The sequence below is a fragment of the Arctopsyche grandis genome, chromosome 4 (genome assembly GCF_051622035.1).
Source record: "Arctopsyche grandis isolate Sample6627 chromosome 4, ASM5162203v2, whole genome shotgun sequence".
Classification (NCBI taxonomy): Eukaryota; Metazoa; Arthropoda; class Insecta; order Trichoptera; family Hydropsychidae; genus Arctopsyche; species Arctopsyche grandis.
Genome location: NC_135358.1, coordinates 35,719,727 through 35,737,028, shown reverse-complemented (window position 1 = coordinate 35,737,028; position 17,302 = coordinate 35,719,727). Strand labels below are relative to the sequence as shown.

Genomic DNA, 17,302 nt, shown 5'->3' with positions numbered 1-17,302 from the left:
TAAAACTTCATTTCGTCAATTATATTTCAAAATAGTTGATAGCATAATCGCACAAGTCGAATGTAGATATTCTTCACTTTCCAAATTAGAATATTTCCACCTTCTTTGTAATGATAAATATGACGAATATAAAGAAAATTTTCCAAATGTTTTAATTAATAAATTAAAAGATTTTTATGGATCACTGTTTGATTATATTCGATTGAAAAACGAACTCATCGTGCTATATTCCAGCTCTGAATTTTCAGAGAAACCTGTTCATGAATTAATACAATTCATGACAAAAAATAACCTCGAATCTGGTTTTAAAGAGGTGTTTAAGCTGGGAGAATTAATATTAACGATACCAAGCAGTACAGCTTCAGCAGAACGTTCTTTTTCGGCGCTGAAAAGAATAAAAACTTGCTATAGAGGTACGCAAGGTCAAGATAGATTATGTGGCCTTAGCTTAATTTCAATAGAAAAAAAGTTATTGGTGGAATTAAAACAGAAAGACACATTCTATGCAGACGTGATTGAAAAGTTTATGTCTCAGAAACGTCGCATTGAACTTATGTATAAATAACTAATAAATTAAACATTTTTGTAATGCAAAACGAGTATTTTTTTTTAATTGCTAATTTTATACCCTACGCCCTACGGCATACACAGCACACCCGGTATTAACACCCACCGTCCGCCACTGATGTACATACATATGTATGGATTAATTCTTATAGTAAATGTTAGCGAATTGAAACTAGACTAATATGCGTATTCGTTAGTTATTATTTTTACTAAATAAACTTCATTTACTCTCCTCTTATTACATCACTTTACTTTAATTATTATTCTTCAGTGACATTACCTTCAAAAATTGCTTTGTGTTGTAACACAATCCTTTTATCAAACTAGTGAATATCAAATTTCAATTAAAGAGCTCACATTGAATATAGTAAACGTTAACGTTATGGTTTTGGCCCCATTTTGTCTGAAAAAAATACTACTTTATCTGAAGAAAAAGAGCTTTGATCAATGAATTTTGCCAGTGATGACACGTGGATGTGAAACTTGTACACACATTGAACGCCAATATGCTACAAAAAGTCCAATGAACACAAAGAAGTATGGAAAGCTTTATGATCGGCATAACAAGGAAAGACAGGAAGCGGAATACATGGGTGAGAAGTATGACAAGAGTTGTGAATATAGTGGATAGAGTAAAGAGATTGAATTGGCAATGGGCGGGCTACTTAGCTAAAATAATGGACGAAAGGTGGACAAAAGAATTGGTACCCGAGAGAATGCAGGTGGGTAAAAGGAAGACCACAAGGAAAATGGGTAGAAGAAAGTAGGAAAATGTGTGGGGTGAGATGGCGCAAAACGAGTGTTGGAGAGGACTTCATCCAGCAGTGGATGTTGAGTGGCTGTATATGATGATGATGATGATCTCTATAATACACTCGTCGTATTGGAGTGATCTGTCATACGAGAGTAAATGATTAATTGAATAAAATATAGACATATTAGCCAGCAGCATTGCTCGGTCGTTAAATTTCTGTCTAACACCGAGATGCACCGGGAATATTTGTATATCTGTAGTGCTGCTGGTCAGACCTGCATATTTGTGATTTCAGCTCGATCGTTTCCTATCAGAGTTTGCCAATTTTCTCTGATATAGTTGAAATAGTTCCCGATTAAAAATTCGCTAAAATCCTTCCTATCTACTATGTCACCACTATTTGAGTATGATTAATGTACAATAAAATTTATGAACAATTCATAGACGTATCGTTAATTTGCGAGTTTTCATTGACTCGTAATTCATTGACTTGTGTAATAATAATTGTTTAATATAAAAAAATCTTTTTTAAAAACTAGTCTCTTCTATTTTGTTTATAAAATTAAGACAATATATAAAAAAAATGTATATAAAAAACCTAATAGAGATATCACTAATTATGTGAATATGTGCTCAATCTGCCATAGCAAGAGGGGGCGAAAAGGGAAAAATCGATCAGAACAGTGTGAACAAATACGACAGTGTGGACGATAGACGTCACCGTGAACGAGGATGCAGTATTTTCAAACGTTTACGATTACGATTATTTTTCACCATCGTAATGAAGGACGTCATTTCCACTTATATAGATGACCAAACCGAGAAAAATGGCAAAGTTTGAAAGCGTTCCTATAATAACCCAAACTTTGTCACACGACAAAATCGTTTTCGAACTAAGAAGAGGTTAGTAATAAATCATATTAACAATTAGATACAACATAACTTCTTATTGAATATTGAATATCGCAGATAAAACTCACTGAAGACACATACTTTTAGCAGTGAAATGTCAGATCTGACATATTTGGCCAAAAATCAATATATATCGTGTATTACATTACATGAAGCTAGACGCCATATTTGAAATTTATATATACATATGAGAGTTAAAACTATAAATATTTATATATTAGAGATAACGCGAACCAATAGAGCAAATTTCATAAAATATAGAGTGAATTATAGGCGTTTAAACAATTAAAATCTGATATGGCCATATCACGGCGAAAAGGTTGAAGATAGATTATAGTAGCTTGCCGTCACCGTCATAGACATTGTATTGTATACGATATTTTATCTCCAACGTAATGGCAGACGACACATTAACGTATATTGATGACCAAAATGAGCAATATGGCAAAGTATGAAAACGATCGGATAAGAGATAAAAGTTATAAAAAATTACCATAAAATATAAAACTCCGTGAAGAGATATACTTTTAGCCATGAAATGTCAGATTTGACATCTTTGGCCATAAATAAATATATATCGTGTATTACCCTACAAGAAGCTACACGCCAAATTTGAAATTTATATATACATATGAGAGTTAAAATTATAAATATTTATATATTAGAGATAACGAGATCCTATAGAGCAAATTTTATAAAATATAGAGTGAATTATAGGCGTTTAAACAATTAAAATATCAAGGCGAACAGGTTGGAAGATACGGGACGAACGCTTATTAAACGTCAGGGAGATTTACTTTCCGCGTGTTTAAAACGCGTTGTATACGATATTTTATCTCCAACGTAATGGCAGACGATACATTAACGTGTATTGATGACCAAAATGAGCAATATGGCAAAGAAAACGATCGGATAAGAGATAAAAATGACCACTGACACGAAAGCCATGTGAAACGTAAAGGAGGTATGTAAAAATACTACATCGTTTGAATTGGCCAGGAAGGTGCATGGGGGTTTACATGTAAAGCCTTCCTGGTATAAATGTAATAAAATAAATAAATATATACATACATACATGCGATGTACGCAGTATTCTTATAAATAACCATTGACAGTCAAACGCGCAATTCAATGAATTGGGTATAGCAAACATGTGTTTGCGTTGGGCAAGTTTTTGTGCGTAGGTAATATCGGTAGGTTTACGAAAAACATAACGGCCCGTTCGATGGTCCGATTAGACTGGGTGACTTTGGCACTTTGCATGAATTATCCGCAATAGTTTCAGCAGTGACGGACGCAACTGAAGCCCCTCATTAATGCTAATGTATCCGGCCGGGAGCGTGTTCCCGCCAAAATGGCGCACACAATGGCCGCCTAAACACTGCGCGTAATTTATTTAGCGACGCGCTCTGGCGGCTGACGACCGAAAACAACGCTTTCTCTCCCTCGCGCCATTTTCCTCGAGGATTACGCGCGCTCGCACGGAAGCGACTTAAAAATGGCGCTTTTGAAGCGCCTTTACAACGTCGTCGTTTAATTAAAACAATAGTGATATCTATGTGGAATACAATGAAAATATTTACGAGTCAATTCTATATATATAACAGTAGAATGAACGCGGCCGCGTCCGTTATAAAGCTACTCTGTGTGACCTTCAGCCTCTGTATTTTACTTTAGCCCCAGGGTTGTAGAATAGCTGGTACGCACCGGTACGGCGCCCCACCACCTTTTATTGGCACCGGTACGCGACTGAGCATACAAACTTCTGTAATATTTTTCACCCAAGCTCGATGACAAGGAGCGCTGTCATGCATAAAAATGCTGTCAGGATCAAGGATACCACCATGCTTTATGTGAGGCACCAGATGTGTCTTTAGCACATTTAAATATCGGTGCCCATTCATGGACCCATTAACGAAAAATGGGTCCTGGACCATTTCTTACTTACCTCTTATTAAGTTCACATGGTTTTCGTGTTAGTGGTCATTTTTTATATCTCTTATCCGATCATTTTCATACTTTGCCATATTGCTTATTTTGGTCATCAATATACGTTAATGTATCGTCTGCCATTACGTTGGAGATAAAATATCGTATACAATGCGTATCAAATATCCAGAATCTCGGATACGTGACGTCTATGATGGTACGGCAAGCTACCATAATCTATCTTCAACCTTTTCGCCGTGATATGGCCATATCAGATTTTAATTGTTTAAATGCCTATAATTCACTCTATATTTTATGAAATTTGCTCTATTGGTTCGCGTTATCTCTAATATATAAATATTTATAATTTTAACTCTCATATGTATATATAAATTTCAAATTTGGCGTCTAGCTTCATGTAATGTAATACACGATATATATTGATTTATGGCCAAATATGTCAGATCTGACATTTCACGGCTAAAAGTATATCTTTTCACGGAGTTTTATCTGCGAGATAAGTATTCAATAAGAAGTTATGTTGTTTCTAATTGTTAATATTATTTACAATAAGCTTACATAAATTTAGTTTTTTACAATTAGCTTACATATATACATCACATACAATTAGTTCAACAGCTACCCATAACCTGGTTCGATGGTTCAATGGTTCGAGCCGTCATAAGCGAAATAAATGGGTCCTGGACCTTTTTTTCGCTTATAACGGCTCGAAACATTATCTAGGGTGGATGTGTAATTGTGCTATCGATACATGAGGGTAGGTAGCGTTCTCGGGGGCTGCGACGAACAAACAAGCGGCTTTGTGACATGAACTGAAGGATACATTCATCGCTCGAAGATTGCTTTGAGGATACACTCGATGCATTTCTTGCATAATGCAAAAAAAAAGTACAAAATCGAGCGTATCGGCACCTCAAAATTTAGCACTACACCACTGTTTAGCCCGGAGCAAAAAATGCAAATTTTAGATATCCCACCTAGTGGAAAACTATCGTCATATTAAAGTGACGATGTATGAAAATTTCATCAAACGTAAGAATTTTAGAAGTATGTTAGATGAATTGAAATGGTTGGATATTAGAAATAGTCTTAAATTAGGCACTTTAAAATTTGTATATAAGCTAGATAAGAATCTATTACCCGAATATTTTAATAATTGTATAGTTAAGAATAGAGATATACATAATTATAAAAATGACCATTACTTTAGGTCTACGAATTTGCCGAAAATAGCGACATCGCCTCTCTCTGACAAGGCAAAGTTCAAACGATGACGTAGGAAGAAAACTCCTGATTAATAATAGAGTTTTCAATAAGCCGAAGAAATATATTACATACATACATACATATATTGAAACAGACACATTTGACGATAATATAGTAGTAGTCTTCTTTGTAGGGAGAGCGATGGTAACACTGACGATGTGAGGATGATCGTAGTGTTTTTATATTCTGAAAATGCTAACTGGAGGGGAATTTTGAGAGGTTGTTGAGTTCAGAGAGAGACGATTTTAACAAAGGTCAAATGTCTTCTTGAAACTAAACTAAATTTAATAGAGCGTGAATACGGGAAAATTTTTACGATCGTGTGTTAAGTTTAAAAGAATGATTAAATCGTTGGATTGAATTAAAAGTTTGAACAATTTCATTGGAATACATGTATTCACCAAAACAATAAAAATAGGTATAATGTATTGCTTCTAGAGTTAATATAAGCATTTCAATCCTGTGAAAATTTCGCGGAAAACGTTCATGGTGGTAGTGCGCGTATGTTAAAATGACGAAATGACACATTTAGTGTCGTCAGAATGAAAAAATATCATTCAAAATGCTCTCAGACATTCAAGAAATTACTCCTATTTGGTTCTGACAAAATCCTAGAATCATCTAAAAAGCTAATAAACTATCTAGAGGTGTTTTATAACCAAGAAAAAAGAAAATTCTCGAAAAATCTCGGCGAATAATCTTTTGGAGAATATTCTCGTTCTCCAAGAATATTGTCGACTTACAACACTGTATAAGTTACAAGCAAAATTTAATAAACATAACGGACTTAGTCATCTTTGATTCAATGTTTTTCAGTTAACTCACCAGTAGATTTATTTTCATATTTTTTTGAAACAAAAACTTGAGTGTGTGCTATGACTCGGGCTTTATTGAATTTTATTCCTACACAATATGTTTATCAAAAGCGTTCAAAGAAACAAGGTGGGTTAATATTTTTTTACGCATACGTTTGTTTAATATTGAATAATAATTGAATTTAATATTGAATAATAATTGAATTTAATATTGAATAATAATTGAATTTAATATTGAATAATAATTGAATTTAATATTGAATAATAATTGAATTTAATATTGAATAATAATAGAATTTAATATTGAATAATAATTAAATTTAATATTGAAAAATAATTGAATTTAATATTGAATAATAATTGAATTTAATATTCTGAATATTTTGAAAATTTTTGAAAATAATATTTTGAAAAATCTGAATTTAAATTTTATGATATTTAATTTTACCTTCAGATATACAATGTATATGTATTTTAAAAGAAATCAATGAATATTTCGTGCTCAGTACAGACTATAGCTTAAATTTTTATTTATTTTTTCAGATTTCATATCCGACGCGAAACTTAATTTAGCGTGCAAACATTTCCGACAAAAACAAAATAATAACGGCGTTCATTGGATTCGGTGGAAAACACTCGAACGTTTTATTAACGTTGAATCCAATATAAAAATGTATCTTCTGCCCCTTTCACGTCCTTTATTTATCGACCCAGCGCACAGTGTGGCCAGTTGCAGATCTGTCTAGACACGTACTTAATTTGTTTTAAAATCGCTATATTCCAAAAACTGTAGTACATAATAAACTGAAAATTATTTTTCAATGCACAAATAAAGGTGTTCTTAATTTCAGATATTGTGAGAGTTTAATATAAAGCCATGAACTGGAAGTGATAGTTTAATTCCGCACAGAATTGAGTTCGAATTGTATTTTGCATAGAAAAACTATACGATTGATATATGTATTTAATTAACATATTCGTATTCGGTGGGCAAAAAAATATATACGAAAAGTTACATTGCAACGATGATACGAAAAGAGGGTCAAAATTTATTTAAAGATGTAGCAATTGATATAATAAAGATAAAAATTCAACTTACATAAGATATACCTAGTGTGAAAAAAGATAAAGTTATTGGCGTTTAAATAATTAAAATCTGACAAAACGATTGGGGGGTGGAAAGTCAAACAAACAAGGCTACAGATTTGTGGCAAAATGTTAGCTGTCACCGTCTCCAAAATTTTTGGATTTGTAAACGGAAACAATTGAAATCTCTATCGGTGCCCAAACGTCTCAAAATGGCAAAGTTTCAAAGCGATCGGAAGAATGTAGAAATTTTGTCAGACCGATTGGCGAAGTAAAGCTAGTGAACCTTGTAAAAATGAAGACTCTGTGGCAGCAAATTTTTATAGTTTCTTATAGTTGAAAAATTCAACTTAAATAATTGATTAAAATCATGGTGGGGTCAAACGGAGATGTACTTGAAAAATCTTTAAATTAAAATTTTAAATTTTTACTAAATTTACTAAATAAAAATTTTCTATATTTTCATCAAAATTTCCACAAAAGTAATTATATTTTTGGTAAAAATTTTTTGAACATACATTTTTGAGTAATACTCAATGAGAAATGTATCAACAAAGTTTTCGATTAATTAAATTTTGACCTGCAATCTGGAAGTCACCAACGCACCTAGTACAAATCTACATATATCAAATGTCACGGAATTTCGACGCAATTAAATACAATTTTACCAACAGCACATCGAATTTTAGATATAAGCAATATAAAACGATGATATTTTAATTGTTTTTCGGAAGATATTAAAATCGTGAATGTATAGGCAGATCTGCAAACGGCCTCACTGTGCTACGGGGTGTGATAGAGGTATGAAGGGGAGGGGGATGGGGGATGTGGAAGCAAGCGTTTTTACAGACTCTTTGATGTAACGCGAGCTGAACCCGCGCTAAGATTGAAACGCAAACAGTGGGTCAAAGATCCAGGAACTGTTTGTTCGCTCAACAATATTTGTTTTCAGATATCGAGTTGCCCTGTCGCCGGGAATTCCACCCCTGGGACTTGTCCGACAAGGGATGAAGGGGTCGTCGTAACCGGATATAATTAAAAACACGGATTTCACACTCCCACAGGTGGAATTACGCTACAACGCTTAAATTTTGCTACGAGTATCCATTTTCATCTACCTACAAATAATATAACGTTTTTATAGACAATATTAGCTCAAAAAAATATATTGAATATATCCCCAGTACGTGTTTCGTATCAATAGTTTCCACTTTATATAAAACAGACTCTGAAAAGGCAGTCAGAAATAAAATATTTAGGAGTAACGTTCGATAAAATAATGAGATGGGCACCTCACATTGAGGCAGCGAAACGCAAGGCGATGCGGGGTTTATCCTCAATATACCCAATATTTAATCGCCATAGTTCTTTATCAACTCAAAATAAAATAAAATTATATCGCGCGCTCATATTACCATTATTAACCTATGCTTCACCAGTATGGAATAACGCCTGAAATACCAACCTCTCCGAACTCCAAATAATACAAAATAAATCCCTAAAAATAATTTATAATACACCCATATATACTTACTTGAAAAAACTGCTTGCCATAAATAATATTCCGCTAGTTACAGACATTACTAACAAACTAACCAGTAGATTATATGACAGAATCACTAATAACCGTATACTAACACACTTGTGAAGAGTCTCGGTGATTACAACAAAATTTCTATACCCTTCAGGTATAAACACAGATTACCTAAACAGAATCTGCTTTAGGTCATCGATTTTAGAGTCTTTAATTAATATTATGTATTAGATGTATTATGAGCATTTATAAGAATTGTAAATAGGTTTTTGAGCTCTTTTTCCTATTACGCTGTACGTATTAACAGTATAATAATATAATACTATGATTACTAAAAAAGTTAATTTAAAATTGTAAAATAGAAAATGATCAGTACATCAGTAGCTATTAAAATAGACATAATATGTATTGTGAACATAATTTAGTAATAATAAAAAGCATTTAAAAATCAAAAATATAAAACAGACGTATTTGCTTTGTATTACTTATGAATTGTTTTATCATCAGATCGAATTATTGCATTAGTGTTGTAATATTCTTTGAATGTTTTTCTGCTCTTTGGAGCTAAGCCAAAGAAAGATATATTGGTTCGATATATACCGAGTAAGTATTTACATATGTACATACATTCCCAGAAACGATCGATTTCAACTGCGATAAAAAGCATTTGAGAGTGTCTTAAATAAAATTAAGCTCTTAAGTGTATGTCTTCTATGACAAAAATACTCGTCGTTGAACGTATGTTGATGTTTCATTTATTTTGATTAGATCATTAGATGTACATACATACATATGTATATGCACCAATTCTACGATTATGCAACATTTTTTTATATAATATATTTTAAAATACAGTGTGCGTTAATTTAAATGTTCCGAAAATGAATTTTGTGTATAAACTATGTACTTTCTAAAATGTCGAAAACCTTATCAATAATTCGTAGGTATTATGAGGAATGTTTGAACAAACTCGAACAATGCGTAAAGATTAAAATATTGATTCTCGTCAACCACTGGATTAATGGGGTCCCCTGCGAAACATTGATTCTTGTTAAATGAACTCTCCATTTCTTTACTTGTCTTGGATCATCATAGTAATCATTCTCAATTTTTAATCTATTTTTGTATGAAATTACTATTGACTAAATACTTTTACTTCCCTAAAAATAATTTATAATACACCCATATATACTAACTTGAAAAAAATGCATGCCATAAATAATATTCCGTTTGTTACAGACATTACTAACTGTTCCGACTTTTGTAATGACGTGTGGCAAACAGTCTTATTAACTGATTGTCGATTGGCATTATTGACGAGTTGGCATTAGTGTCGGCCCAAGCGGAAATACGCGACGGTCGACAGAGTCATCGAGTAGACGGCGTACGGACAGCTTGTGTTCCGTACGCTCCGCTGGCCCACCACGTGCAAATTTTACATTTCAATAAACTACATCAAACCATTATCGAAGTCTTTTCCATGATGGTCACTTCGAACCGGACACCAGTAACCTAGGCCACAACACCAAACGGACAAACCAATAGGAAAAAACGTGGTCGAGAAAAAATGGATGTCAATTAAGAAATCGGTATCGTTCCTTTGTTACTATCCATACCTTTCCAATACTAATAACATGTTTGCTTCTATTTCAGCAATATATTAATTGATGTACAGAGGTACATGACCGCGTGATTGACGCAGAAAATATATAAATAAAAACATAACCTACAAAGACGCATGGGACACAGAGGTAATCCAAAATTATCGGAACGATCACATAAACATCGTAAAGGATATTCAAGTAAGTGAATGTATTCAATCTCAGGCAATCTGTTCAAAAGGCAATCATGTGGGTAGGTCAGTTTTAAAATATGTTTTAAAGTATAACAATTAATTAACGCGATTGTATAAAATAATATCGCGCTACGAAGGAATGTTTCATCGGTCGCATCGAATTTCGTATTAAAAGTGTAAAATCAGATGTAGTGTAAAATTAGCAAAGCACGTGGAGAATTATACTTGTAGCCCCAAAGTGGATTAAATCAAGTACATACCGGTATATTCATATCGGTAGATCTTTGTTTCTTAATGTGTGTAGAAACACCCTCCCCCCCCCCCCTTCCACGATAAATGTGGAATTATACTTGTAGCCCCAAAGTGGCTTAAACCAAGTACATACCGGTATATTCATAGCGGTAGATCTTTGTTTCTTAATGTGTGTAGAAACACCCTCCCCCCCCCCCCTTCCACGATAAATGTGGAATTATACTTGTAGCCCCAAAGTGGCTTAAACCAAGTACATACCGGTATATTCATATCGGTAGATCTTTGTTTCTTAATGTGTGTAGAAACACCCTCCCCCCCCCCCCCTTCCACGATAAATGTGGAATTACACTTGTAGCCCCAAAGTGGATTAAATCAAGTACATACCGGCATATTCATACATCGGTAGATCTCTTTGTTTCATAATGTGTGATGAAACAGTGGTGATTTAAAATAAATCACAAGACTTGTAGCCCCAAAGTGGTTTAAATCAAGCACCCACCAATTTAGGGTTGTTATTTCTTCCAAAATATGTTGGATAGATTCTGGTGATAATAGTTAAAGTAGAATATTAAGATTCACGGTGAATCATTGAATATTATTACCTTATCTCTACGAATAGTTCAATTGACAGCTATAGTAGAGAATAACTGTATTTATGAGACGAAATAGTGCAACTTTCTGAAACAAATGTCAAGTGCTGAAAACGAGGAAATAGAAGCTTCGACTTCCCAGTCGCATAAAGGTCGAAATCCAACTAGGGACGTAGAACCTATTAGAGACAGGTCAAGCTCTAGAATACATCAGACTCGAAGTCAGACTCAATCGATAAAAACATTAGCGAAAGAAAATAAAGTAGAAGTTACAATGACGTCAATAGAATTAAGGTATTCGGGCGCGTTTAAAAGACTACAGGAGAAAATAGACAGAATCTCCGAAATAAATGAAGGACAGTATCAATTTATTGAAAAAGCATACGACTATCTCCAAAAACTCCATTATGAGTATTTAGACAACATCACAGATATAGAGCAGGCGGATCAAATAGACGAAGAGTTCTACATAATCACAATGACAATTCAAAATTTTAAAGCAGCATTAGAGAGACAATCCATTCAAGATTGTAAACTAAAGGTAGAGCAAGCAACAATTAAATTTGCTAGAGATAAGTTACCGACGTTAACCATTCCCACATTTCAGGGAGATCCATCTGAATGGCAATCGTTTCAACAAGCTTTTAAGAATATAATAGGAAACAAAACGGAATATTCGAATGTCACGAAATTGCAATATTTGCATCAATCTTTAATCGGTCCCGCTTTGGCAGCTGTATCAGGTTTAGATATTAGCTCAGACAATTACGAAATAGCTTGGAGTATTTTAGACAAGCAATATAATTTACCAAGACTTAATCTCAAAACTAGGATTAACTCACTTTGTGACTTAAAATTAATCACAAGAGAATCACATATCGAATTGAGAAATCTATTGAATCAGGTAACAGTGTGTATTAAAAACATTGAATCGTTGGGTTACGCGAGAGAAATTTTAGATCCATGGGTAACATGTTTAGTTCTAAGGAAATTACCATTTAGTTTATTAAAGGACTGGGAAACATCTCTGGTTGACAGAGAAATGCCACCGTACGAGAAGTTAGAAACGTTTCTGCAGAATAGATGTAACGTATTACAATCTACTGCATCGGTAATTACGGTGAAAGAATTCCCTCATAACCGTCAACGAATCAGGAGAACTCATGTCGCGAATAAAAACCCATCAAGTAAGGTAAACGCATGTGCATTTTGTCGGAATAATCATTTCATAGGCAAATGTGATAAATTCAAAGCAAAATCCAGTATGGAAAGAAATGAATTCGTTAAATCTAATAACATGTGTTTTAAATGTTTAAATTCATCGCATAAGATAACAAATTGCAAGTCTAACTATAATTGCTTAAGGTGCAAACAAAACCATCATACTTTGTTGCATCAGGACGATACATTTAGTTCAAATAATACGGGAAGGAAGTCAATTAATGCTCATTCTACTTATTTCTCTCAAAGGGAGATAATTTTACCCACGGTACAAGTAGACATTATAACGTCCAATGGAACGGTCGTTAAGGGTCGCACATTATTAGATTCCGGCTCACAAGTCAACTATGTTACCACATCTTTCGCTAAGAAGAATAACTTCAAGTTAGAGAAAATCTCTCAAAAAATTGTAGGTATCGCTAATCAAGAAAGTAGCATTCGTCACATCACCAAGGTGACCATAAGGTCTTCAACCACTAATTACTCAACCAAAGTGTTGTGTTTGGTATTACCAGAAATTACTGGCGAAATTCCAACTGTGAAACTGGATCAACAGTTAATTTCAATACCAGCGGGAATCAAGTTATCAGATCCCCTTTGGAATAAACCGACGCCAATCGATTTATTGCTCGGCGCCGAGATTTGCGTTCATGCTATGAAAGCAGGAACTATCCAGTTAGGAAAAGGTATGCCTATCTTAAAGGATACCGAATTCGGATGGACAATAGTTGGTCCATATCCCGAAGTAAATAATGCTCCAGGGAAGAGCCACATAGGCTTAAGTCAATTAGACAGTCACATTCAAAACTTTTGGATGATAGACCAGGTTCCTATGGTAAAACATCAATCTCTTGAGGAGAAAAGATGTGAGGAACATTTCCAAGCACACACATCACGAGATAAAAACGGTAGATTTTGTGTAGCTTTACCATATAAAAATTCCCCGGTAGTATTAGGAAGTTCATTGCACATTGCGGAGAAAAGACACAAAACTTTGGAAAGACGTTTTTTAGCCAATAATAATTTAAAAATGGAATACAATAAAGTTTTAGAAGAGTATATAAATTCAGGACATATGTCAGAGTGTGAACCTCCGGAGGCACATGAGGTTCATTGTTATTCACCTCATCACGTCGTAGTTAAGGAGTCTAGCCTTACCACTAAATATCGTGTAGTTTTTGATGCGTCCGCAAAGACAACGTCCAATATCTCACTAAATAATATTTTGATGGTGGGACCTAGTGTCCAATCAGATTTGTTAAGTTTACTACTCAACTTTCGACTCCATAAATACGTGATTACTGCGGATATTAAGCAGATGTACCGACAGATTCAAATAGCAGAGAAAAATAAAAATGTACAATTAAATCATAATTCGTTATGGTGGGACGGCCCTAGTTGGTTGAAATTAGATGAATCACGATGGCCTCGAAGACCTCCTGAGATCACAATAGATCTTCCAGAGAGAAGGGTAGTCACTAACGCTACCCTTGTGAGGGAAAATAATTAGATAGATAAATATTCTCATCTTCCAAGACTCCTTCGAGTTTTATCATATGTTCGTCGGCCACTAAGGAATAAACAATTAAACGTTAAAGAAAATAACGAACCGTCCGCTTTCGAATTAAAAGATGCTTTAAATAATTTGATAAGGTTATCGCAAATGGAATCATTTCCATTGGAATATCGTTTGCTGAGCAAGGGACATCCAATTCCCAGTAGCAGTAAATTAGCTAAATTGTCCCCTCTATTCCATGAGAATTTAATTTGTGTTGGAAGTAGACTTCCTCTGGGAACAACTCTATCAACGTCACCCATTATCTTGTCAAATAAGCATAAACTTACACACATGATTGTCCGAGATGCGCACTTGAAATATATTCACTTGGGTACTCAAGCCTTACTGTCGTTATTGCGGCAGACCTATTGGCCATTGGCCGGACATAATACTGTCAAAGGAGTGGTGCGTTCATGTGTCATTTGTTTCAGAAATAAACCACTGTCACACAATAGATTAATGGGATTGCTCCCGCTTGAACGTACCACTGCGAATTTTCCTTTCAGTCATGTGGGGATAGACTTCGCAGGACCTTTTCCTGTGAAGAGTGGTTGCAATAAGAATTCTAAGATAATTGAGGGTTACGTTTGTGTCTTTGTGTGTTTTTCCAGTAAGGCAGTTCACTTGGAACTTGTCGGAGACTTAACGAGTTCAAATTTCTTAAATTGTTTAAGAAGATTCGTAGCCAGACGTGGCAGGCCCAATACGATATATTCCGACAATGCTACTAACTTTGTCGGTGCAAGTCGTGAACTCGTTAATTTAGTAAAATTAATTTACGAACGTCCTCATGAGGAGAAGCTACTACGGTATGTAGCCTCCGAAGGGATTCGTTGGAAGTTTAACCCGCCAAGGGCGCCTCACATGGGAGGGCTGTGGGAAGCAGCGGTTAAATCCATGAAGATTCATTTAAACAAGGTGTTAAAGGCCACCACCTTAAATTTCGAATCATTTTGTACGGTATTGACTCAAATAGAAGCTTGCATGAATTCCCGTCCTCTTAGTCCCTTGTCTTCGGATCCACTAGACCTTTTACCCCTCACACCTGGACATTTCTTAATTGGCAGATCCTTACTCGCTCTTCCAATGGAGGTTAAATATAACACTAATGTCCATGCCAATCTGCTTCAGATACAATTGACCACAGCAGCATTTTGGAAACGTTGGTCGGCGGAATATTTACATTCTTTGCAGTTACGACACAAATGGAAGAAGGACTCGAGCAACAATCTGAGTGTGGGTCAAATGGTCCTGTTAAAGGAGGAACACATGCTGCCAACCCGATGGGTCTTGGGTCGAATCACTAAATTGTATCCCGGACCAGATGGCAGAGTTCGAGTCGTCGACGTCTTTACTGCCAGCGGAGAGTTTCGTCGGTCCAGTCATCTAGTGGCGCCATTGCCGATTCTACCACAAGGACCACTTGACAGGAAGGAAGATCAGCAAGAGGGAGGAGAAACAGCAGCTTCAATTCCGTCAACTTCGGTAGCTTAGTTTAACCCGAAGACACTACCCCCAACTCATATTACTTATTAGACGTAATCATGAGTTTAAATCATTCAATGTTAATAGTAGTACTCCGTAATTCACTTTAATTGTGTTGTGTGTATAATTTAAGCTATTTTCATTTTAACATTCGGCAATATATATCTCCGAATTTAATTTAATCATTTTGTCTTTATAATATAAGACTTGTCTCATGTCATCACTCGGAAGGATTATATCCGAGTTTAAAATAAACTGTTCAAATTTGACAGTTAAAATTAGATTCATGATTTGTTAATGTTAGTCTCCAAGCCACACTTAATGGAGCATCTTAAATTATTTCATGTCTACTTAATTATAACCTGCCGGGAGTCATCCGCAGGTCTTATGTTTCTTGTTATGAAACCATAAGTTAACTCTTACTGTTTATAGTATTTATGTGAATCATAGAATAAGTAAATATTATAATACTGAACATTTCGATGTTTAACGTAGAGACATCTATAATCATAGTTCGCCTTCATTTCCTGCTTGTAGGAATGAATGAATGACTTTCCAATTTACTTTTAATTTAGCAATGTTTGTGCTACTTGTTGATGAAATCAAGTTAACTTAGGAGCATTACACTCACTAATCAAGTTTAGTTGATCGGTAATAGCTGATCTGTCTTGACAACTGTAACAGTGTCAACATTGTATTGTCTAAGTTAACATCAAGATGAGGAATGCTTAAGTTTTAAACCATATACAGTCCACTCTCTCTTCTTTAAAGTAAACTTATCTTGTAATGCTTATTCACAGCTTCAAAGGAGATTTCAAAAATTTTAATGTAAATAGAAACAACATTCGCCAGAGGTATACCTATAAGTTGAAATATTACTGAACCAATAAATTGATTTTATCCTCACACTGGATGAGGCAAAGGTTTCATTATTCACCCTCTATTTAATTATTTTAAGAACTATGATTTATTGTAAACGACTCGTCAGTAATGCTGTAACTCTGTAGAATAACTGTATTGTTCAACAGTTTTCCTATGTGGGACTATGTTCCGACTTTTGTAATGACGTGTGGCAAACAGTCTTATTAACTGATTGTCGATTGGCATTATTGACGAGTTGGCATTAGTGTCGGCCCAAGCGGAAATACGCGACGGTCGACAGAGTCATCGAGTAGACGGCGTACGGACAGCTTGTGTTCCGTACGCTCCGCTGGCCCACCACGTGCAAATTTTACATTTCAATAAACTACATCAAACCATTATCGAAGTCTTTTCCACTAACAAACTAACCAGTAGATTATATGACAGAATCACTAATAAACATACTAACATACTTGTGAAGAATCTCGGTGATTACAACATAATGTCTGTACCAATCTGCTTTAGGTCATCGACTTAAGAGAGTCTTTAATTAATATTATGTATTAGATGTATTATGAGCATTTATAAGAATTGTAAATAGGTTTTTGAGCTCTTTTTCCTATTACGCTGTACATATTAACATTATAATAATATAA

The 17,302-nt window shown here is 34.6% G+C and overlaps 1 protein-coding gene across 1 annotated transcript; it reads left to right on the top strand.

The window, feature by feature from the left end:
• Positions 1-10,248: 10,248 nt before the first annotated feature.
• Positions 10,249-17,040, top strand: LOC143911172 (uncharacterized). Its single transcript, XM_077429940.1, has 2 exons — positions 10,249-11,056; positions 11,183-17,040. The coding sequence occupies exon 2, from the start codon at positions 11,619-11,621 to the stop codon at positions 14,250-14,252; it is 2,634 nt and encodes an 877-aa protein (XP_077286066.1). The 5' UTR covers positions 10,249-11,056; positions 11,183-11,618; the 3' UTR covers positions 14,253-17,040.
• Positions 17,041-17,302: the final 262 nt, after the last annotated feature.